Source organism: Euprymna scolopes, chromosome 22 (assembly GCF_053919585.1).
Source record: "Euprymna scolopes isolate OS-2025 chromosome 22, ASM5391958v1, whole genome shotgun sequence".
NCBI classification, from domain to species: Eukaryota; Metazoa; Mollusca; class Cephalopoda; order Sepiida; family Sepiolidae; genus Euprymna; species Euprymna scolopes.
The window spans coordinates 111,573,405-111,600,420 of NC_136503.1; the positions used below are offsets into that span (position 1 = coordinate 111,573,405).

The 27,016-nt window shown below is 32.7% G+C and overlaps 1 protein-coding gene and 1 pseudogene across 1 annotated transcript in view; both read left to right on the top strand.

Annotated features, from left to right (window-relative positions):
- Positions 1 to 6,049: 6,049 nt before the first annotated feature.
- The window catches only part of LOC145243651 (uncharacterized), a 75,961-nt gene continuing 54,994 nt past the window's right edge, over positions 6,050 to 27,016 (top strand). The window contains exon 1 of the mRNA XM_080106696.1: positions 6,050 to 6,285. Coding sequence (XP_079962822.1) covers positions 6,241 to 6,285 — 45 coding nt within the window. The 5' untranslated portion in view covers positions 6,050 to 6,240. The remainder of the gene's footprint in view (positions 6,286 to 27,016) is intronic.
- LOC145244259 (5S ribosomal RNA) lies at positions 18,000 to 18,116 on the top strand (annotated as a pseudogene).

Below are 27,016 nucleotides of genomic sequence, written 5' to 3' on the forward strand. Positions count from 1 at the left end.
ATTGATTTTGACTTATGATACATTATGATCTCCCCTAAAAGGGGAGGTATAATGTATATTAACAGTTGGGCAAGATCATGATAAGGGTCATATATCAGAACGAACGACCGACCAGCAAGGTATATCATGAACATTCATATATTTTGATTGTTACTTGACTTCTCCTAAGAGGGAAGGTATATGTAACAGCTGCGTCTCTTAGTAATGAACCAGGTTGACAAATAAGGATCTCATGGCATAAGGCCTGAATTCTTGAGAGTTATGGTCTTGCCTCTTTGAACAGAAAGGATGATAAAGCGCCTGTGAATTTGCTTTGTTATTTTGACTTTGTTGAGACCGTGGGAAGAGAAGCCAACATCTTTTGATTTCTGAATTTTGAAGATGAGGATTAATTGCTTGTATCATTTGGATTCTTCGGACTACTGTTCTCATCTTGAGTGTTAGTTTCACGACATTTCGGTTGATATAATCTCCAACTTTCATAAGGTGTGTCTTGTTGAATGCAATAATCTTTCTGACAAACTTGGGAATCTGCACAAAATTTCAAACGGAACTCGTTTTGTTTGCAAAGACCGGTGGTGTAGTGGTAAAAATCAGTTGTAAGCTACACTCTCCAGTAGGTTGATGGTTCAATCCTCAATGTCAGCAACACTCAAACTTCAACTACGAATTTCTCATGGCTGATGGAACAAGAGCATGCTAAGCTTGTGGATTAAATAAAGAGTTGCGTTTAAAGTTCCATGTAGATTACTAAATTCAACAGAAAGATTCCCGAGTTTGTAGAGATACACCTGAAGAAGGTTGGAGGTTACATCAACCAAAATATTGTGAAAATAACATTCAAGATGAGAACAGTAGTTAAAAGAATTTGAATGATATAAATAATCCTCAACTCAAAAATGTCAGTTAAAAAGTTGTGAAATTAACATTTAGGATGAGAACAGTAATCCAAAAAATTCAAGTGATATCTTTTGATTTACATGCTTCCCAATGCAAAAAGATGTGACACAAGGCCGGATGGTGAGGGAGAAACATCAAGTATTCCCAAATGTGTGCTCTGGCTCTGCAACAAAATAATATTAACAGACTTGTTAGCATTACTCAGTAGGGGCGCTTCAGGCAATCAGTAGTAAACCAACCTCTTCTCAATAAGAAAGTAGGAGAATGTAGTTGTTAGAACTGAGCCGGACTATATGTGACTCCAACAGAAGAGGATCTGGAGCCCACACGAAAGCCTCTGTTCTGTTAAATTGATTGACAAGGAGAACATTGGTTAGTATCCAGATCCAGAGCAGCCATTGAATTGATTGAACTCACTACACGAGTTTGTAGCGTAATTCATATCTTGTTGGTAGCTGAGTACTTGATGCTTCGCCAGGGCTATCAAGGGTATTTTTTATCATGACGCCATCACTAGATTGGTTAGTATGACAGCTGTGAAGAGACTATACCACAAAGAGGAAGGTTGTGAAATGGTATATATTCTCTCCTGATAACCCAACATTATCTGGAGGCCGAAATGAATACACCTCAAGTGTAAACAATCGATAAGCACAATTATATACAAGTCTGCAAGGTAAAATGTTTCTTTCAAACATCATCTTCTGTTGTCTTCTCACTTTATAGTCTCTGCTTCAATTCTGGCAGCAAATTTCATTCTAAAAAGCTGTATCACAAAATCTAACCTTATTTTTACAGATCCGCATCTAAATATTAATACAGCCTAAGAACTACTAGACCATGCATGACCCAAAGAACCGATTCTGGTCGTGAATGTTTGAAATGTGTAAATATGCAAGAATAATCATTTTTTTTTTTTTTTTTTTACCAAGTGGGTAAATATTATTTTATTTTTACAAGATGGTGTCTATCTTTACACATTTCAAATGTGATTTTCTTAAGATTATATGCGTAAACTGAATAGATGTTAACTCAAAATGGTTCCTTATTCAATATGTAGTTTTTGTCTAGTATTGCACTTATAGAAAAAAAACAAAAATAAAGAAATATCTGTATGATGTACGTACTCTTGATGAAACGAAAATACCATATTGCAAAAATCACATCAATTCATCAAATAATTTTTCTACAAAAAATCATTTTAAAGCGATTAATAGAAATTTATAAGCATTACAACATAAGTCTAGTAAGTATGAATTATGTGGAGTTATTTCCTTTTTCTTTTTAGATTGTTTTTAAAAATGGCGGACAAAACAGCTGCCCTTCAGTTACTCATAAAATTTGATTTTCTTATTATAAATTACTTAATCAATTTACGTGGCTTTTGGAAAATGATATTTTCGTCACAGGTACATACATTATACAGATTTTTCTTTATTTTTGTTTTTTTAATATGGAGAAATTCTGGACAAGAACCTAACATTAAAAAAAGTGTATTTTTATCGCCTATATACAATTTTCGGTTCTTATTTAGAATTCGACTTAATTTTTTAAAAAGATTTTAAGCATACAGAAAATATAGACAAATTTTTATGATGTATGTAACCATCATGGAACAAAGATGTCATATTCCAAAAATCAAGTATTTTTTTTTAACTAAGAAAATAAAATTTTATGAGGAAGCAAGATGGGAGTTAGGAGCCGCTACGTTGCTTTAGAATTTGTGAAAATTCAAGGGTGACAATTCAATTCAACTACTAAGATTTTATTTGTATTCAAAATATTTAAAACTCTTTAATTGCTAAAAATCGTAAAGTAGTTATCTTTAAGTAAAAAAATTCAATTTTATGAGGAAGAGAGATGGGAGTTAAGAGCTGCTATGTATCTTTAGAAACCAGGAGCGACAACTCAATTTGATTACCAAGATTTTGTTTGTATTCAAAATAATTTTTTTAATCGCTACAAAATAGGCACAGCCAAAACGAAAGGAGGGAGTAAGTATTTTTGACAGAGTTTCTCTTTAAAAATCTACCAAAAATTAAGTAATCATCCAATCAATACAAAATTTTCACCGATTAAGTGAAGAATGAACTTTATAACGGTGTAACTTTTTTTTTCATAATCGATATTTATATATTTTTTTTTTTGCCTTCAACACCCCTTCTTTATTTGTGAGTACAAATATGCTTTAAATAATCAGCTGAAATTGAACAAAATATATTGTATTGTGAGGAGGGTGAGGATTGTAGATAAAATAAAAAAGCAAAGAAAAAAAAACAACTGTGCACGTATCAGATTTTAAGGTTGAAAATCGGTATTTTGAATGTGTTTAATTTCTCATCATTTGTGTTTTGAAGCGTGAAATTCATTGAATATTTTAATAATAATTATTATCTTTCAGATTAACAAAAAAGAAAATATATACATTTTCATTATTTTTATGGAAAACACTATTTTTAAATTTTTGAAAAATAAATTAATAATTTTCTTTTAGTGAAATAATGCTAATATACCATTAAATATGAAATGATTTGAAGAATTGATACCAAAAAAAGAAAAAAATCGATAAATAACTGCGCATTTTGCTAAAAATACGATAATTTATTTCGGTAATTTGTTGTTTACCTCAGCTATAGGTGTGTCAGAAATTTCGTGAAAAATATTGAATAATTCCACCCCCTGTCTTTCCAAGCTTATAGCTACTCGAAAAATGTAATTCAAGCCCCTATTTTTTTTTTTTTTCAATTAAAGGAGCAAGGACCAAGGTTTCATTAAAAAGAAACAACAAAAAAACAACAACGTGGTTTTTAAAAAAAAAGGTTTTAAACTTCGGACTTTACAGGTAAATTTCTAAAAAACACTACTTTTTTTGTTTTAAATTTGAATATATTATTTATTGATCGTTTATCTTCAATTTGTGATATATAAAACTTTGGTGAGTAAATTACTTATTTACTTTTTAATAGACATTTGAAAATGGGGGGGGGTGAATTTAAAAAAAAACGCTTGTCTAAAATATTATATTCGGTTTATTGGAAAGAGCATAAAATTTCACATTGACCCTGAAAATATCGTAAAAATAGAATCAGTAGAAAATTTTTGATAGATTTTTAAAGTTTAAAAATTGAAAAATACTGAACTCGTAAAATTCAATTAATTTCATTACTGTATTTTTTTTAAATAAAAAAAATAAAATTTCTATTACTTTTTAAACAACTTTAATAGTTTATTTTGGAAGTATAATCCACAAAGAAAATAAACAACCCCCTTTTAAAAGAGAAATTACGAGTTTTTTATATTTTATTTGCAGTTTTGTGTTAGGGGTGTCAAAAATTCCTACAAAAATTCTGATACACCTACCTCAGCTATGGTAGACCATAAAAAGCCTACACACAGTTGTTATCTCCCCTTTTCCTTTTTTTGCTATGACTTGCGCTTGACTTAGTTCAAAATGTGTGTGTGTGGGGGGGGTGCGTTTACCAAATTCTCTCGTCCAGAAACACTTGGTCCTGATGGGAAAATAGGATCAAGACGACCAAGAATGATACTAGATGCAGGGGTTTTCTCCAACACATACGGCACCTAGCATTCCCAAAATGGTAACCCATCTGATACTGGTCAGCCTCATCATTGCTTAACTTTGGAGGTTATGTAGGCAATAAATATATATAATGCGTGTATCGCTTATGAAAAAAGGATTAAACCCTTATAAAGTTGATTCTTCAGTTAATCGTCAAAACCAACGTTAAAAATACATGGAAATTTACAAAACTAAATGAACTTATTTAGTCATATAAAGGCTACCGTAGTTTCTTCCAAACTATCATTAAATTTTGGATTTTTTAATTTTGCCACGTGAAATCTATAGAGTGAAATAAAAGATACAATTATTTGAAATTCAGGTACTTATGTTATATTTTTGCATATTCTTATAGCAAATAATCCTAAATCTTATTTAGACAAAAATAAATAAATAATTGATTCAAAAACCTTTTAATAAAAACAAAAATTAAATGTGTTATTCATTAACACAAAAATGTCAGTGAATGTTTTTTTTTGGGGGGGGGGTAAATTTAAAATTCTATTAAAAAATATTTATTGATTCAAAAACTTTTTAAAAAATATTTATTGATTCAAAAACCTTTTAAAAAATATTTATTGATTCAAAAACCTTTCAAAAAATATTTATTGATTCAAAAACCTTTCAAAAAATATTTATTGATTCAAAAACCTTTCAAAAAATATTTATTGATTCAAAAACCTTTTAAAAAATATTTATTGATTCAAAAACCTTTTAAAAAATATTTATTGATTCAAAGACCTTTTAAAAAATATTTATTGATTCAAAAACTTTTTAAAAAATATTTATTGATTCAAAAACCTTTTAAAAAATATTTATTGATTCAAAAAGCTTTTAAAAATATTTATTGATTCAAAAACCTTTTAAAAAATATTTATTGATTCAAAAACCTTTTAAAAAATATTTATTGATTCAAAAACCTTTTAAAAAACATATTTATGTTAGATTTATGTTATGTTGTAAGATAAAAATGGAGGTGTATGGTGTTTTTTTTGGAAAATTTAAAATTTTAAATAGAAGAAAAAGTTTTATATTATTCTGCTTTTCATATGATAAAATTTAGGCTTTTATCTTTCTGGAAAAAAAAATGCTCATCTTTTTGGGGAAAATAAGTTGCTCAAGAATAATGGATTTTAATAGATTTTAATTCATTAAAAAAAAAAAGAAAATCTTGGTTTTTCTTCCATTTTTTTTTTTTTTTTTTTTGCCGTGCCTACTAAAAATCGTAAATTTTTACTTTCTTAGTTTAAAAAAAATTACTTGATCAATTTACGTGATTTTTGGAATATGACATCTTCGTTCCGTAGCGGGAACGTACATCATAAATATTTTCTTTTTCTGTATTTTTTTTTTTTTTTTTTTTTTTAATTAAGTCGAATTCTACATATGAACCCATTTTTTTTTTATCGTATTCTGTTCAGGCATACAGTTTCGTCATTTACTCCTTTTTACAACTGATTCATCCTCAACTTGTCATCCCATTATTGGGCAAGTCAGCGCCAATCAGATCCCAGCAAGTTATGAAAAAAAAAAAATTATTATCGATAATTAAGTCCCCGCAGCCAAACGCACCAATCATTATATAATAAGTCAGACAGCAGACACTGAAGCCGAAGCCCTCCCCTCAATACAATTAGTGCAAATTAATGACCGATTTGTTCTTATAAGGAGGCCATTGTTCATGCTTTCTGCTCATTTCTGAAGTTGAAGCCTTTTTTTTCTGATCAAATAATAAAAACAAAAATCCTTAAAACCACAGGATGAAGGCAGGAAATATGTTGGTACTTCATCTCGGCATTCTTTGGGTAAGTTGATGTTTTATTATTTTCATGATCCTAACTTTATTTGGTTTTTGTCCAGAATTATTCCATAATAATTCAAACTTGTGAAATGTATGTTGCAATGCCTACGAATCCCCATTAATCGCTTAAAAATGATTTCCTTTATAAAAATAAAAGTACTTGATCAATTTACGTAATTTTTGGAAGATGATACTTTCGATTCGTCGCGAGTACGTACATCCTACAGATTTATTTATTTTTTAATATAGGAGGAATTCTGGACAAAACCTCTTTATTTATCTTGGGTAGAAGCACGGTACCAACTTGAAAGATAAATTTGGGACGCTACGACTGCGTAATTGAAAAATAGACTCAAATTCACGGTCTACCTTTTCTTCTTCTTTTTTTCATGTAATTAATAATTAATTGGAAGAAGACAATGTTTCTTTTTAAGGTAAATGTTACCTTACAACAGAACACCGACCACTCTAATTCGTTTTTTTAGGGGTATTCGAGGTCGCTGACAACGAATCTGATAATCAAATCCGTCGCAAATTTACCGGTTTGCATGGTATGAACCCCTGGACCATGGAACTTTTTTGCGCCATTTCACCACCAATAGTGTGTTCTTACATGATGCGTTTGCGCATGCACGGAAGAATCTTCAGCAGACATTTGAAATAACAAAGTTTTTAAAAAATGTGGTTCATTTTTTTTTGTTACATAGTTTTTAATGCCTTTTAATTGATCTAAAAAAAAGTTTTACGAGTTTACAAAAACGTATTTTTATGTTTTTCGTTTTTTTTTTGGGGGGGGGGGGGTATTCAATTATAGAACGTGTAGGCGCTTCTACAATTTAATTAACCGCTTTTCCGTAAGTAACGCGCCAACATTTGCCGAGTAGAATACTGTTTAACATTTCACATGAAGGTGGTGAAATGGCGCAAAATAATCCCAAGGCCCAGAGGTTCATACCATGCAAACGGTAAATTTGCGACAGGTTTGATTATAATATTCGTTGTCAGCAACCTCGAATACATCTAAAAAAACAAATTAGTGGTCGGTGTTCTGTTGTGCGTAAGGTAATATTTACCTGTATTATTAATGTTCCTATTTACAATGCCTCCCCACGGGACAGAGTTAAACACCAGGGTCGTTTTTTAATTTGGAGAAAAGGAACAAAAATAAAAATTGTCTCAATCGTGAAGGATTTCTCCTCCACTGACAGAGAACAAGAAATTGAAGTGTAGATCTGAAAAACAGATACTACACTTTGATCTTGACCCGAAGGTCAGTGTTGTCAACTTTGTTACATAAAAAAAAAATCCGTTGCTGTTTTTTGTTTTATTTAAACGTCCTAAATTATGAGATGAAAAAATGAACGAAAACGAGTTCTCTCTACTAGTATAATGACAAAGTAGCAATACCAGAAACCATAACGTTCAGTGTTAGACAAGGCACACACTGCTACTTAATTTGACACTCATAGTCTTTAAATCAGTAATTAGTACATTTCTCCTATGTCCATCAAAATAAAACTTATATAACTGGATTCACAATAAAATTTACTTTAAAATGGTATTTTAATATTTTTGTTGTGATTTGTATATTCAAAGAAATCACGATTTAAATCCGACTATTGATGATGAAACATGCCAGCATAGCATATCCACTGGAGTGGCGGTCAAATAAGCGGTCGGGGTGTGTTCACAGGGGTTCATACCATGCAAACGGTAAATTTGCGACGGGTTTGATTATAAGATTCGTTGTCAGCGACCCCAAATACCTCTACAACCCCAAATTAGAGTGGTCGGTGTTCTGTTGTGTTGCGTAAGGTGACATTTAAACTTTTTATTTTTATTTAAGATCAACGAAAGTAGGAAACAATGTTTTTTTTCTTTGAGTAATTTAACTTAACATTAAAAGACTTAAGTTAAATATGATCATGCAGCAATCATACATACAGATTTATTTTATGATACAGAGAAATGTCCCTGCTAGGTGATTTGGTTACACACTGAACAATCGTAATTTCCTTCTTTAAGGAGCAAATGGAATCAATGTACCCTACATTGATTCCATTTGCTCCTTAAAGAAGGAAATTACGATTGGTATATCTACGATTGGTATAGACTACAGTATTTGTGGTCTGGTAGATTAAATAAAGATTTACAAGCAAAAAGTTAATTTTTAGGGTATTCCGATCTGTTTCGAATGAATATCACATTTAAAACTGTCATCACCGAGTAGTTCTCATAATATTAAGACATTCATTTTTCGATGTATTCCTTATAAATTCACTGATCGCCATTTTGAATATTGTTGTTTTATGTTAACAAGTAAAACAAATTAACCCGGCCTCGTTTTCGAAAACAAGTCAAGTCGGTTTCGTTTTCGATTTTCCAAAATTTTATTATTTATTTTTGGGGACGGGGAATTGCCATAGGAAAGTTCCGTCTGCGCAAGGAAAGTATTTTTTTTTTTTTTTTTTTAGATTGTGGAAGCGTCATTTTTATTTCTCAGTATTTCTGCCTTTTTTGCTCTCATTTATAATTTAATTTGAGGAAGGTACAAATTAGTAAGCCCCCTCCCCCTAAAATTTTGGAAAATCGAAAACGAAACCGGTTGACTTATTTTCGAAAACGAGGCCGGGTTCATTTGTTTTATTTGTAAACATTAAACAACAATATTCAAAATGGCGACCAGTGAATTTACCAGACCAAAAATACCGAGATAACACTGAAAGCAACAAGAAAAGACGCCCCTTCTCTCTCTCTCTCTCTCTCTCTCTCTCTCTCTCTCTCTCTTTCTCTCTCTCTCTCTTTCTCCCCCCCCCCCTCTCTCTCTCTCTCTCTCTCTCTCTCTCTCTCTCTCTCTCTCTCTCTCTCTCTCTCAGGTATTGACTATCTTCGCCGGAAAATAACTGCTGACAAACCTTTGACAGCTTGAGGAACTTTCTACCATTCTTTCCTTCACTTGAACACTGTTCAACTTTCCTCCACCTATGCTAAACGATGTAGATAATTGAATAAACCTTTTGTTGTTGTTTTCAAAGTTCATTGTGCATATAGCCGATGCTGCCGTCACACAAACCATCAGAGACAGTAAAATATTATAGACAGTCACATATACGATGAAATAAAGAGAGAAGAAAAAAATATCTTCAAAGAAAGAAAAAACATAAAGATGAGGATGTTTTTATTTTTTTATAAATTCATCCATGTCCGCCATTTTGCCTTATTCGTCCGTGCACAATGCCACAATGCTCAGGTATTCCAACTATGATTGTTATCCGAGTGCTGAGAGCACACTTACTGGGTGTGTAACTGATCTCGGAGATCCTCCAGGTGACGGTATGTTCCGGTTGAAAAATCCAAAAAGGGAATTTATCCCCGAAACCGTATGTCGTGAAACTATTACGACCAAGTAGCATTTTACCCAGATTCTGATCAGTATCGCCGGCGTGGAATACCCCAATGTTGACGAAATACAAAGCAATGAAATGACGAATTAACACGGTTACATTTGTGCATCATATATCTATCATTTTATTATACATTATTTTATTATTCGACAAACAAAAAATAATAATAATAAAAACATGCAGAGTGTCCAACGACTCAAGAAGTGGGAGAGGAACAAACGGCAAAGAAAAACTATTCAAATAAACACTGCGTCTTTCTCTCTCTTTTTTATTTTCTTTTTTATCTTCTTTTTTTATCGTATGAAATAACAGTTAGGTGATACGAGGCAAACAGAAAATATTTTGAAACTAAAAGAAATCAATTCAGTTCAGTAAGTCAATATAGATGAGATAAGATGAGTGATTGAGTGAGATGCTAGATGTAAAGTACTTACCTAATAGGAGTTTACGTCCAAACCAATGAACATTAGAAGAGTCATTATTCAAATGTTTATTTTTTGTTTCCCGCCCGCCCTCGACACAAATGAATTATTGTATTACCTTTATTGTTGTCTTTTTTGTTTTTACACGCTAATAAAAAATGTTTTAAAAATTGGGTGCTAAGTAGGACGTCCCCAAGTACGAAAGGGCGAATGCGGTATTATGGTGAAAGGAGATTCTAGCTAAGAGAAACTTTTGTTTAGTTCTAGGATGACAAGGATGACCAATGAACCCCCCCATTCCCCCCCCTTTTGAGTTGGCCTTGTGCCTAATTTTTTTCTTCATGTTCATTTTTTCCTGAATAAAAGATTTAATATCTCAGTGTAGTATCTGTTTTTCAGATGCTGTAGTTCAATTTCTTGCTCCCTGCCAGTGGAGGAGAAATCCTTCACAACTGAGACAATTTTTAATTTTTGTTCCTTTTCTTCACATTAAAAAACGACCCTTGTGTCTAACTCTGTCCTCGTGGGGAGGCATTGTTTTTCTCTTTAACCACCAACGTGTAGATGATCCGATGAGCAATCTTAGCAATTCTCCCTCACTTGGAGAGGTCTTTCCAATATGTTTGGGCCCAGGTGCGTCCATAGTTTTTGTATATTCCCTTTTTGGCTCAGTGGAAAGATTTAATTTGAGTGGACTATCGGCTCACCTATGCGATCTCTCTTCGCTGGTGTCGTCTCACATTTTTGTGCACAGTTGCATGACGATGCGGTCGCTTCCGCTCGTATCGTCCAACTGACTTTTTCGTTCTCTGTATTTTTTCCTGATTCGCGCTAAAAGTTTTTTTCAGCACACTTTTTCGTTTGAGGTGGGATGTCTGGATCTTCCGCTAATAGTTTGACGCGTGGTGTTCTCCCTTACTGAATGTTTCGATAGGGAATAGGAATGGGGATCTGGCTGACTTCCTTTCATGGATTTACGCGTGGATATTTTCGCTTGCCGAATGTCTCGATAGGGAGGGGTAGGGTGGAACAGAGTGTCTGACTGCTAGATATCTATAATATAAATCTCACCTGTCTGTTTAAACGTATGTATGTATGTATGTATGTATGTATGTAATTATGCCTAATACTTTCGACAAAGGCGACGGATTTTTACGAGATCGGTATCATTTTGAAGCTTAACGTCTCGGACGACAAATATCGAAAAAATTGGCCCAAAACGTTAATTCCTTCACCCTCAACTGGGCAATTTTCTACAAGGAGGGGGTCGATTTTTTTGCAAGTCATCGTATCGGTTGAATTAACTTTGCCTAATTGTAACGTTCCGAACTTCCGGTCGCGTCATGAAGTGGCAGTAAGACATCAGATTGTCTTTCACTTTCTTCTCTGCCTTCGCGTCATGGGTTCAAGCCTGCCTACCTACTGCCAACACCGGGTACCCCCGCTCGTCTATATTTATAAAAGGCAAAATGTGTGTGTGTTTGTATGTCTCGCAAAATTTTCGACAGAGGCGATGGATCCTGACTAGATCAGAATCATTTTGAAGATCGATGTCTTGGTCGACAAATAGCGAAAAATCGGCCAAAAACATTAAATCCTTCACCCTCAACTAGACAGTTTTCTGCAGGAAGAAGTCGGATTTTCCGACGCCATTTCTGCAAGTCATTTTTTTTTTTTTTGACTACGTTTAATTTGAACGCTTTCGACTTCCGATCGCGTCATGGAGCATCGGTAAGACGTCAGATTTCCTTTCACTTCTTGTAGGGAATGATAATCCGCATATAAATATACGGGGAGAGAAAAAAAAAAGGAAGAAAAAGGGAGTGGGGAAACATTTAAAATATCTCTACAATTCGCCAAAAAGGTCCAGGGTGTTCACAAACAAAAATGTCACGGGTTCGAGCCTGCCTGCATAATACTACTTTTCTTTTTAACACCTCTCTCCACATGGGCGGCCGACTGTTGTCTTGACCCCCCCCCCCCGCTACTACCATTTTTTTTTTTTTTTTTTTACACCTCTCTTTCTCCGGTCTGCCTACTGTTGTTTTGATCCCCCTGCTACTACCACTATTTTTAACACCTCTCCCCACCCGGACTTCCGACTGTTAGTTCCCCCCCACACACACACCCCCGCTAGTCTATTATATCAACTGTCTTTACGCTTTTTTGCTATATGGGAATATTACCTTCTGCCCTGGACCTATTTTCTGCCTACCTGGATTTATAACCCCGGAAGACATATATATATATCTCTAAACGCATCTCGCATGCCAAATTGTCCCATAGTTGAGCGTGCCTTTCTTACCGACGATATTAAAAAAAAAAATTCTCGCCAACTTGAATGCCTTTTAACTAGTCGTCGTCGTCGCTTATGGCACTCTACCTACAGTTTTTTGTCCTTTTTTTTATTTTGTTTGTTTTTCTCGTTTTCTTGTGAAGTTTGACGAAATCATTTACTAAGAGATTTAACGAGCATCTATCATTACTAATTAGGAATGTATTACTAACTGGATAAACACTTATTTAATTTTTCCAGTGTGGTCTTTTCTGACTCTGAGAAACTGGTTTTATCCAAAGGTTTAAATTTTTCAGTTCCTCCCAAATGCATCAGTGATATTGAGGTTCTTACTGAATTCGAAATGGTGTTTTTTTTTTTTCAGCTAAAACATCACACACCCCTTTCCTCGGATTCCCTTACAACTATGAAAGCTAATGTATCCAGTATCGCACATTCGTACAGCAACTCGTTAATTGACTCGAGGAATTTTGTTTGGAGAAAATCTCATTTTTCTACTGTTCTTAATTTAAAGGAAAATAAAGACATTTATCTTTCCAAACCTGATAAAGGTGCCGGCGTAGTCGTCCTGAACCGAACTGATTATATTAGTAAAATATTAAATATTTTAGATGATACTACTAAATTTCTTAAACTCGGTCCGGTCGACACATGCGATAATACTTTAAATAGTGAGAATAAATTGCAAAAACGCTTGCAGTTTTTATTAAAAACGAATTATCTCTCCAAAGAGATCTATTAGAAAATTCGACCCACTGGGTCTTTGAGACCTCGTCTTTATGGTCTCCCTAAAATCCATGAAGATAATTTTCCCTGTAGACCGATTTTATCCATGGTTGGCTCCACTCAACATGCCCTTGCCCAATGGCTCACGGAGTTACTTTCACCTGTCCGTGCATTTTATTCTACTTCCTGATTCATTGACTTTCATTGATTTTATTCTGTTTCTGATTCATTTACTTTCTCCAAAATCATTACAAATGCTTTCTTTTGCTCGTTTGATATCTCGAGTTTATTTACTAACGTGCCTATCGATGAGACTATTACTATTTGCTGCAATGCGTTCTATCGTAGTGAACTTATTCCTCCTTCTTTACCAGAAAAAGTCTTTTATTGAACTCCTTTCTCTCTGCACTAAATCCGTCGAGTTTAGTTTCGATAACGTGATGTACCAGCAAATTGATGGGGTCTCCATGGGCAGCCCCTTAGGTCCCATCCTTGCCGACATTTTCGTTGGGTTTTACGAATCAAAACTTTTCGATTCACCACATAACACCCCTGCTTTATATTTTCGTTATGTGGATGATACGTTTGCGGCTTTTGCTTCTCAGGGCCTGGCTTTAGATTTACATCACGCTTTATCTTTTATTATGGAGATAGAAAAAGACAACTCTCTCCCGTTTCTCGACGTGTTGATTGAAAGGTCCAGAGGAGGTTTTCTCACTTCTATAAATAAAAAACCTACCTTTACCGGTCTATATACTAAATGGTGTTCTTTTACTCCTAAGACCACTACGTTGACGTTAATTTATACGTTGGTACATTGGGCCTTGGTTATTTGTTCCCCCTGTCAACTAGATACTGGAATGACTAAAATTAAGGAAATTCTAGTCGATAATGGCTACCCAGAATTCTTGATTGATAAATGTATTAAATTTAAAATCAATCAATTTAATAAACATGTGACCTCTGGCCCTTCAAAGTGTCCTGTTTATCTTAAGTTGCCGTGGGTTGGTGAAAAATGTGTCCAGCTTATTAATAAACTTAAACAAAATATCAGCAACTGTTTTCCGTCTGTTGTACCTAGAGTTGTTTTTTAATACGAAACCTGCATTTTCTTCTTTCAAAAAGGACGGCTTGCCTTGCACTAACCTTAGCAATATTATATACAAATTCTAATGTCAGTGTGATGCTATTTATGTCGGGCGAACCAGCGTTCATTTTGAAACAAGAATTGGACCACATGCTCCTTCAGGTTTTCGAAATAAAAATAAAAACAAAAGCATCCTCAACCCCACCCACAATAATTTGGATTCCGCAATTGGAAATCATTTATTGGATAACCCAAAATGTGGGCAAGCTTGAACGACTATTTTTCAATTTTATTTCGAGGCCGATCGAGTAGTCATTTGAAAACTCACGAATCGGTCTCTATTGCACGCCTTAAACCCTCTCTCTGTAGGCAGACACGTGAACACCCTGGACCTTTTTTGGCGAATTGTAGAGATATTTTAAATGTTTCCCCACCCCCGTTTTCATCCTATTTTTTTTCTCACCCCGTATATTTATATGCGGATTATCATTTCCTATTCGTGATAGTTTAATATATATATATATATATATATATATATATATATATATATATATATATATATATATATATATATATATATATATATATATATTAATACTTATATATATATATATATTTTAATACTTATATATATATATATATATTTTAATACTTATATATATATATATATATATTTTAATACTTATATATATATATATATATATATATATATTAATACTTATATATATATATATATTTTAATACTTATATATATATATATATATTTTAATACTTATATATATATATATTTTAATACTTATATATATATATATATATTTTAATACTTATATATATATATATATATTTTAATACTTATATATATATATATATATTTTAATACTTATATATATATATATATATATATATATTTTAATACTTATATATATATATATATATATATTTTAATACTTATATATATATATATATATTTTAATACTTATATATATATATATATTTTAATACTTATATATATATATATATATATATATATATATATTTTAATACTTATATATATATATATATATATATATTTATATATATACCGATATATAGATATATATATTTATATATATACCGTTAATTCATTTTATTTTATCCTTTCCCCCGCCATTTTCCTTTACATATATTTTATTATAATTGTAAGTTAATCCCTCCCATGTTCATTATTAATTTTAATGTCAACCCCATATTTTATTTTTTTTAAAAAGTTCGAAAATGCCATCGTGTGCCCCTGATGAGGATGACGAAATACGTCTAGGGTCTAAAAGAATTCTTTTCTCTGTTGTGTATATATATATATATGTGTGCGTGTGCGTGCATCACGTATACACTGCGTATCAAATTATCAACGAGTTTGCATTTTTAAAAAAAATATTTAAGGAACGAGTGAATAAAAATCCATGAAACTTTGAGAAAGTTCTTACAATACTATTCAGCTACTCCAGTCAGAAAATAAAAGTATTGAAAGCAGTATTAGCGAAACTATGACAGAAGACAGGAATATCTGTTGATTTCAGTGTGTCAAGTTTTTTTTTTTTTTTTTTTTTTACACAGTGATCACCACTTATCAAGGCCCGGAAGCCACTCAAGGATAAGGGTTATTGCAAGTACATTACGTTAGTGAGGAGATTTGCTGAAATGTTTACTTAAGGGGGCGGTTCATTAGGAATTTGTTAACATTGGACTTGAAGACATCCAAGTTGTAGTCCGGAGGGAAGCAGGCAGACGGAACAGAGTTCCACAGGCGTGCAGTTCTAAGAAAGAAGCTTTGTTCATGGAATCTGCGTTTTGATTTAGGCACAGATATAGAGTGGGGGAAATTTTTCACCGTGGATTCAGCTAGACGGGTGTTTTTCGTGAAAGATTGGCGAGGGGGGACCAGAGATTGGAGTTCAGACGAGCATCTGCCATGGAAATAACGATAAAACAAGGACAGGCTCGCAACGTCCCTTCTGTGGGAGAGAGGTTGCAGAGTAGAGAAAAGGGCATCCCCCACTATGCCACGAAGTCTATTTTGTACTCTGCCAAGGCAGGATAGGCTGTTTTTAGCAGCTCCTGCCCAGATATGGCAACAGTATTTCATCCTTGGACGTACTTGGCTTTTATTATGTTATTAACGAGGTTGAGAAAAAACACAATATACCCATAACTTGTTTATTAAAATAATTTTCAAACATTTAATGAACTAGGAAAAATGCTTAGAACACAATAACTACATAGCAATTTCTTCCTTGATATAATTAATAGGCGATATGCGATCTTTTTTATGAATGACTTGTAAATTAGTCAAATTTGTGTTTTCGTCAACAGTTATTCCTCACGATACCTCTTGAAGAGCATCCAGCAGCTCGCGGTACCTCTTGGAGAGCATCCCACAACTCATCTTTGCTCTTAAATTGGCGTCCACTTGCATAGGGGCGTCGCTTCATGATACTCCAAAGATTCTCAATTGGGTTCAAATCTGGTGAATTTGCAGGCCACTCCATCTTTCGTAGCCCAAAGAACCCCAGTTGTTGCAAACACTCTTTGCTTTTGTTTGCTGCATGCGAGGGAGCATTATCCTGCATAAAATAATGGTTCTTCTGAACGTCAAACTTTGCTTCTTCAGCCATGGTTCAAAGTGCTCCTTCAGAAAAGCTATATAAGCATTTGACGTCATTTTTACGCCTTCTGGGACTCTCTATGGGCCAACTAAAGTACCTCCGATAATCCCAGCACAAATCATTATCCCACCACCACCTTGTTGGCGCCTTAAACGCTGATGACGATGTCATCCATCTAGGACCCATCCCTTGCTCCAGCCATCTGGGCCATCAAGAGTGACATGCACTTCATCCGTGGACAAAACTTTGGAAAAATTCGTTTTCATGTTGTCCTCTGCCCATTTTCAATCGGTTTTGTATGTGATGTTGCTTTAATGGAGGCTTTGTCACAGGCTTCACAAACATTGCCACTTCTTTCAGAAGGCAACATCGAGTACTTTTTGAGACATTCTTCAACCCGGCTTGATCAAAGACTTCTCGACTCGTCTGGACAGGATTCTTAACAACTTCACGTTTAATTTGGAGTAAAGAACGGCGTGAAACAACTCTAGATTTACCTTTATCAGCTCTCATACGTACCTTTGCAGTGTCCTTGACAGAGTTCTTCACAGTTTAATAGTACCTTCCTATCATTTTCGATATTTCGATGGTAGTTTCACCTCTTACTAGTACGCTTTTCAGAACTAATCAAACAACCTTTACGACCCATTTTATTGACGAAACAAACTGAATTGTTAATAATTTGACACAACCCAAATATCGTAAATTCAGCAATTACGATGGCAAGTTGTTTACAGTACGAAAATTTCACAGTACGCGCAGCTCAGCATTGCCAACGTTTCCGAAGCTTTTGATACGAAACGACTGGTAAGTTTCTGAAACTGGTAAAAAATGTTATATCGTTAATAATTTGACACACAGTGTATATACTTATATATATATGTGTGTGTATGTATAATGTATATATATATATATATATGTCTGTATATCATGTATATATGTGTGTATGTATAATGAATATATGTGTGTGTATGCATAATGAATATATATGTGTGCATGTATAATGAATATATGTTTGTATATGTATAATTAATATGTGTCAGTGTATGTGTTATATATATATGTGTGTGTATGTGTATATATGTGTGTATGTATATATATATATATATATATATATATATATATATATATATATATATATACATACGGCATAATCACGTTAACACACCGGTTCCTGTCAGATCACTGAAGTTAAGCAACGTTGAGCCTGGCTAATACCAGATGGGTGACCATTTGGGAATTCTAGGCGCTGTATGTACTTTCCGCTTATCTCGGCATTGTTTCCAGTCGTCCTGAACCTCCTCTCGCCACTGGTATTCAACAATGTTGACTCAGAAAAGGTGTGGTTAGAGATTGCGCAACTCTTGCCACAAAAATTTCAAGCGCAGGCACCCTTACCATGGGTATCCATAGTCTGTAAAGACTGAAGGAAGCCTTATATGTATATATATGTGTGTATGTATAATTATATGTGTGTATATGTATATATGTGTGTATGCATTATGTGTGTGTATGTATTATGTGTGTGTATATATAATGAATATATATGTGTGTATATATAATGAATATATGTGTGAGTGTATGGTAATGTATATATATATGTGTGTATGTATAATTATATGTGTGTATGTATAATTATATGTGTGTATGTGTATGTATGTATCTATGATTATGTGTGTGTGTATATATGCTACTAAAAGTCTGAACTTTGCTATCATATATGTTCATTTGTTTGTCTCTGCATAATTGATCACAAACGGATGATGCTCTATAGAACCGATTTTGGTGATGCATCAGTTCTCAGCGAATCCATCTGATTGTACCCGACAGAAGAATATTAAGAAACAACTGCTGTCAGAAACCTCTTGTCGGTCTCACGAAAATAAAGTATCCAACAACCGCAAGAAAGCAACGTTCCTATTTTAAACTTCATTCTTAGGATGGATATGTTTGGAATATATGTTTATATATATGCGAATACAGTATATTTATATATATATGTGAATATAGTATGTTTATATATGTGAATATTGTATGTTTTATATATGTGAATATAGTATGTGTATATATATGCGAATATAGTATGTTTATATATATGTGAATATAGTATGTTTATATATATGTAAATATAGTATGTTTATATATATGTAAATATATTATGTTTATATATGTGTGAATATAGTATGTTTATATATATATGTAAATATATTATGCTTATATATATGTAAATATAGTATGTTTATATATATGTGAATATAGTATGTTTATGTACATGTAAATATATTGTTTATATATATGTAAATATAGTATGTTTATGTATATATATGTAAATATAGTATGCTATATATATATATGTGAATATATTATGTTTATATATATGTGAATATAGTATGTTTATATATGTGAATATAGTATGTTTATATATATGTAAATATAGTATGTTTATATATATGTGAATATAGTATGTTTATATATATATGTGAATATAGTATGTGTATATATATGTGAATATAGTATGTGTATATATATATATATATGTGAATATAGTATGTTTACATATGTGACTATAGTATGTTAATATATGTGAATATATTATTTGTATATATATGTGAATACTGTATGTTTATATATATGTGAAAATAGTATGTGTATATACATGTAAATATAGTATGTTTATATATATATGTAAATGTAGTATGTTTATATATATGTAAATATATTATGTTCATATATATGTACATATAGTATGTTTATATATATGTGAATATAGTACGTTTATATATATGTAAATATATTATGTTTATATATATATATGTAACTATATTATGTTTATATATATATGTAAATATATTATGTTTATATATATGTAAATATATTATGTTTATATATATGTAAATATATTATGTTTATATATATTTGAATATATTATGTTTATATATGTATGTGAATATTGTATGTTTATATATATGTGAATATTGTATGTTTATATATATGTGAATATAGTATGTTTATATATATATGTGAATATTGTATGTTTATATATATATGTGAATATTGTATGTTTATATATATATGTGAATATAGTATGTTAATATATATGTGAATATAGTATGTTAATATATATGTGAATATAGTATGTTTATATATATATGTGAGTATTGCATGTTTATATATATGTGAATATATTATGTCTACATATATCTGAATATAGTATGTTTATATATATATGTGAATATATTATGTTTATATATATGTGAATATAGTATGTTTATATATATGTAGATATAGTATGTTTATATATATATATATGTTAATATATTATGTTAATATATATGTACATATAGTATGTTTATATATATATGTGAATATAGTATGTATATATGTAAATATATTATGTTCATATATATGTACATATAGTATGTTTATATATATGTGAATATAGTATGTTTATATATATGTAGATATAGTATGTTTATATATATATGTGAATATATTATGTTTATATAAATGTGAATATAGGATGTTTATATATATATGTGATTATAGTATGTTTACATATATGTAAATATATTATGTTTATATATATATGTAAATATATTATGTTTATATATATGTGAATATATTATGTTTATATATATATATGTGTGAATATAGTATGTTTATATATATGTGAATATATTATGTTTATATATATGTGAATATAGTATGTTTGTATATATATATTTGAATATAGTATGTTTATATATATGTGAATATAGTATGTTTATATATATGTGAATATAGTATGTTTATATATATGTGAATATAGTATGTGTATATATGTGAATATAGTATGTGTATATATATGTAAATATATTATGTTTTTATATATGTAAATATAGTATGTTTATATATATATGTAAATATAGTATGTTTTTATATATATATGTAAATATATTATGTTTATATATATGTAAATATAGTATGTTTATGTATATGTAAATATATTATGTTTATATATATGTAAATATATTATGTTTATATATATGTAAATATATTATGTTTATATATATTTAAATATAGTATGTTTATATATATATGTGAATATATTATCTTTATATATATGTGAATATAGTATGTTTATATATATGTGAATATAGTATGTTTATATATATGTGAATATAGTATGTTTATATATATGTTAATATAGTATGTTTTTATATATGTAAATATAGTATGTAAATATATTATGTTTATATATATGTGAATATACTATGTTTATATATATATGTGAATATAGTATTTATATATATGTGAATATAGTATTTATATATATATGTGAATATAGTATTTTTATATATATGTGAATGTAGTATGTGTATATATGTGAATATAGTATATGTATATATATGTAAATATATTATATTTGTATACATGTAAGTATAGTAGGTGTATATATACGTGAATATATTATGTTTATATATGTATATAAATATATTATGTTTATATATACGTGAATATATTATGTTTACATAGTTGTTGTTGTCTCAACATATTTTGGCCAACTAGTCCTCTGGCCTGCTTTGGGTAGGATTGAAACCGCTATCTGCAAACAATGCTCACCTGAAAACCGTAGAGACTCAACGCCTCTATCCACTACACCACGGGCTCTGTGTAATTACTAGGGCTGTGACAACAGAATATTCTTTTCATTGTTTTGAGTCTTGAGTATATATTCGTTAATATCTTTTATGTTTTTATATAGACTGATGTGGTTCTCAGTTGATTAGCTGAGTCTAACTATCTTGGATATATACTCGAGAGTCAAAAGAATGAAAAGAATATGCTGTTGTCACAGTCCTAGTAATTACCGAGGATACAGTTAGGAAATTCAACAAACTCAGAAACCTGTTACTTTATGTGAACGAGCTTTGGACGGCGAAGAGATCATGAAACCACGTGGTTAGGGTACTTTGGTGTTTTATTGATTAGCATATTCTGAAAGAGGTCCTTTCTAACTTTATTAAATAATAACTTCAGGTGATTAACCGCGACGGGATAAGAATGCTGAATCTCGTAACTGCATTCTTAGCAATTACTGCCTTCCATAGTTGTTGTTGTCTCAACACATTTTGGCCAACTAGTCCTCTGGCCTGCTTTAGGTAGGATTGAAACCGCTATCTTCAAACAATGCTCACCTGGAAACCGTAGAGACGCAACGCCTCTATCCACTACACCACGGGATCTGTGTAATTACCGAGGATACAGTTAAGAAATTCAGCCAACGCAGAAACCTGTTCTTTATGTGAACGAGCTTTTGATGGTGAAGAGATCATAAAACACACATACAAAAAAAAGTGTTGCATTTTTTTGTGTATGTGTGTGTGTGGGGGGGGGTGATTAGGGTACTTTGTATGTGTGTGTGTGTGGGGGGGTGATTAGGGTTAGGGTTAGGTGTTATATTGATTAGCATATTCTGAAAGAAACTTTTTCTAACTTTATTGAATAACTAGAAACAATGATCTCCGTCTCTTACCAAAAAATACAATGCAAAATTTAAAACAAACGAAAATTTCTTTTGCACTTATTAACCTTAATGTTGTACTAGTTGACGTTGACACATCGTCATGGCTGTGCGATTTTGTCAATTTTTTTTTTTTAATTATTATATCTAAAGTAGCAGTGTAAGGAGTACGATGAATTGAATGTTCCCAAAGATGAAGAGGGGGAGGGAGACGCATATTTTGGCGATTAATTAACAGTTACTAATTAGTCATTTAATTGAATGGACCCCAGGCTGATTATGCCTGGCTTTGTTGATAATTATCTGCACGGAAAAACCCTAAAAGATCACGAAACCTGAATGTTTACGAACTGTAACACCCGTCCCAGTGCAGGTTCTGAATATTGAGTCACTGTTGAACTTCATGACTGCAAATAAAACACGTCTTTCTACAACAACTGTAAAGGACTTTTTCTTCTTCCTTCATGTGCCTCGCATCAGGCGGAATTTTCCATGAACAGATTGTCTTTCTAAGAACTTCTCTCTACGAAACACATTATCATGGGACTGTTTCCCAGCAGACTACAACAGTGTCTTTTTCAAATCATAAACCGTCCGCATAAGTAATCAAACTTTGTTCATTGCATTCATTGTGAAAATGCATGCGTGCATTGACTAGGCCATGATTGTCCGACACGTTATCCTGGGCTAAGACCATCATCAATCAGGTCAGCGTTGCAATGGAGAGTCCTTACACCAAGCAAAATCAAAAGTCCAGTTTATAAACAAATGATAGATATTTACTATTTTCCTTTGAAAGTCGAACACAGACCTGACGAAGGGAAGAAATCCTGAAATATAGCATCTTGGACACACCACCTGACCGCAAGTAAAAGCATCCTACATGTAAAATATTGTATATATATATATAAGAAAAATGTATATATATATATTTTTTTTTTTTTTTACACAGTGATCACCACTTATCAAGGCCCGGAAGCCACTCAGGGATAAGGGTTATTGCAAGTACATTACGTTAGTGTGGAGATTTGATGAAGTGTTTACTTAAGGGGGCGGTTCATTAGGAATTTGTTAACATTGAACTTGAAGACATCCAAGTTGTAGTCCGGTGGGAAGCAGGCAGACGGAACAGAGTTCCATAGGCGTGCAGTTCTAAGAAAGAAGCTTTGTTCATGGAATCCGCGTTTTGATTTAGGCACAGATATAGAGTGGGGGAAATTTTTCACAGTGGATTCAGCTAGACGGGTGTTTTTCGTGAAAGATTGGCGAGGGGGGACCAGAGATTGGAGTTCAGATGAGCACCTGCCATGGAAATAACGATAAAACAAGGATAGGCTCGCAACGTCTCTTCTGTGGGAGAGAGGCTGCAGGGTAGAGAAAAGGGCATAGGGTAAATTAGGATCTTCTCTAGAGATATGCCTGCCACACAGGAAGCCATCTTTAATGTAGGCACATATTCCATGCCCATGGCGATCTTGGGTGTCAGATTTAGCTGTTAAATTAGAGTATCCGTTAATTATGAACTCATCTAGGGAAGTGGTCGGCCCTATTCCAGTTTCACTTAGAAATAATATGTCCGGTTTTGTCTCCTGTAATTGGGTTTCAACCTCTGGAAGGTTGGAACGTAGACCCCTGATGTTGGAGAAGGAGACCTGGTAGTAGGGGTCTACGTTGGAAGATGGGGTTCTAGGTTTAATGGAGTTTTTATTCTGGAGATATTTCATGTTGAGGTTTTGGGATTTGTGGAATAGGTCGGCATATTTGGTTAGAGCAGTACAGAGAGGGAAAGTAAGAGAGAAAAAGACAGGAAATTTTTTTTTTTTTTTTTTGTAGCACACGAAAAGGTAAAGCCGTAACAATTACCCACTAGTATGGCATCGAGAGGCCCCACCAGAGACTACTGCATGGTCCAGATCCACTCACCAAATGGCAATACAGCAGTCCCAGTACTTTGCGCCTGCTGATAGGACAGCCTCCTTAGTGGTTAATCCAAGGTTCGGGTCCCTGACTATCAGGCGGATAACGTCAGCCCAGACAAAACGTTTACCTCCAGCACCCTTACTAGTGACATGGCCACAAGGACAGACAGAGACAGAAAAATTTCCGACATCTCAGACTACTGGTCACCAAGTACTACCGACCTTTAAGCAGCTTTTTCTTCACTCTTTGTCAGAAAAATCACTCATTGAATGAGGACTGAATGACAAAATAGGAGAAGCGAGAGTTACTGGAGCTGCCGATAACACATCCACTGCATTATCTACTCTCCATATATGTATGGTTATACATAGACACATGAATTCGATCAATAAAAGTGAAACTGCATAGCTGGTTCCATCTTAAGTTGCGTCAGTTTAAATCTATGCATTAAGTCTTTGCATTGTTCTGCCTTCTATAAAGTTAAATTTCTTTTTATATACACATCAAACAATGCTTCAAGCAAACTATTTTGACCTATTATTTTTCTTTTAGTTTATTAAAGTTTCTCTCCCCCCCCTCATTTCTTTGTAGAGAAATGACAATAGTTAAGAAACAATAAATTAAATCCAGAGTTAGTGTCTTTCAATTTGAAAAAAAAAAAAAAATTGCTGACATGATTAAAAAAAATGTAAAAATTGTGTTTAATTCTCTATAACATTCAATGATACAAATGGTCATTGGATCCCAAATAAATAAATCTTGTCCTAATTTTAGATATTATTTTTCCATGATTATGCTGATTAAAAAAAAAAATGAGGGTTTATTGTGTATTTTTTAAAGTTTTAGCTAGACGTGCAAACACACAGACAACTGCTTTTTATATAATAGACTATAAAGGGCTACTCAGCATTGCCCGGGGTCATAAAAAACTAAGTATGAGATGCGTTCAGCGATTAAGCAATCCTTACCTCATTACAGAAAGGAGATTGCTGTTAGAGATTATGTAACACTTACTTCACTATAGACTCATCAAACAATGCCAATAAAGAAAATCCGGACTCCGGAGTAAGAGTTTACTAAAATTTAGTTTAAAAAACGATAAATGAAATCCAGTGTTAGTGTCTTTCAATTTGAAAAAAAAAGAAAAAAAAAAAAAAAAAAAAAAGAAATGCTGATTCATTTTATGACAAAATTAAAAATTGTGTTTAATCCGTGATAACATTTATAGACTTATATTTCCGTTTGATCAGTCATTTTGCAAGCCTGTTAGGTGGACATGCATTAACGTGCATTCACTAGACATAATCCGCCCAAATTTTATTCCGGGTCGTGTTGCAATGAAGAATTTTGCTTGGTATAAGTATTAGGAAAAATCAAAAGTCGAGTTTATAAACAAATATAGATATTTATTGTTTTTTTTAGTTTATAAATGGACTCGTCTACTTAGGTGAATGACTGACTTGCAGCATTGAATCTTTGCTTAATCATACCAAAACATAAAGTCTCCTCACAGAGTCCTTTGACTGATAGCCTCCCAGATGAGCCATCCACCCTGAAGAGGCACACGCTCGTGAACTGTTCAGTAGCGCTCAACTGCCGGCGGTCCTGGATATGACCTTAAATTATATCCAGTGGTGAGGCCCCAGCTTGCGGGCTTTGGGGAGTGTGGAGCCACCTTTTAATTGCCATTGCTCCCAGGTCCAGTCTGACCCGGAGTGGTAGTACCTGTTAGGGTTCCAACTATGGGTTAAATAGAAACCGACTTGAAAACAGCAAATATATTCTATTAAAAAAAATTTTCTTCAAAATCTTTGGATTTGGCATTAAATAACCTGAAAAAGGGTTGATGTGCCGTAAAACAAAAACAACCAACAACCAATCATCAACTGCCTGCTCTCCAACATTCAACTTCCACTCTTACTCCTCCTCCTCATCCTCCTCCTCCTCCTCCTCCTCCTCCTCATTCAGGGTCACTTCATGCCTGACTGATTCTGGCTTTTTTCTCAGCTACCCAATTAGTCTCCAAACATTGTCTCTCTCGCAAAACCGATCCTAACAGAACCATTAAGTGAGGCATACATTTCCGGTATGGTAAGACAAAGATCTCATTTTGCAAGGCTGCTATGTAAACATGCACCAATTAAATCCGAAGTTAGTCTTTCAATTTTAAGAAAACGTTGATTCATTTCCTGGGTTGCATTAATACATGATAAAATTAAAAATCGTGTTTAATTCGTGATAACATTCCTAGACTTATATTTCAGTTTCGTCATTTTGCAAAGCTGTTAATAATAATCCTCCCACACTTTATTCCGGGCTAAGGCGGTCCGTTCAACCAGTTAATGCTGCTGGTGTAACAAAGCATGTATGGGTGTGTGTGAAAATATCAGCAGCAGCCGAAGGATAGCTGGTTAGCAAAAATATTAGCAGCAGTCGTTAAAGCACTTATGTAAATTAGAAAGTGTGCATGAGCTTGTGTCACAAGAAAAGAAAAAAATAGGAAGCACGTGGTCGAGAAGAGAAGCAAGTTGTAACCGGGCAAGGTAGACGTGTAAACGTTGAGAATGAGAAACAGCTGACTAGCTGGATGCTGACAAAATTAATGACGCATTATCTGCTGGAGTTAAGTTGTTTTTTTGTAGTTTAATGACTGTGATGTCTAAATTCTTGATCAGAAGACTGACTTGATTGCAACATAAAATGCAAATGTCCTTCAAGTCTTGCAAATTGAGGAT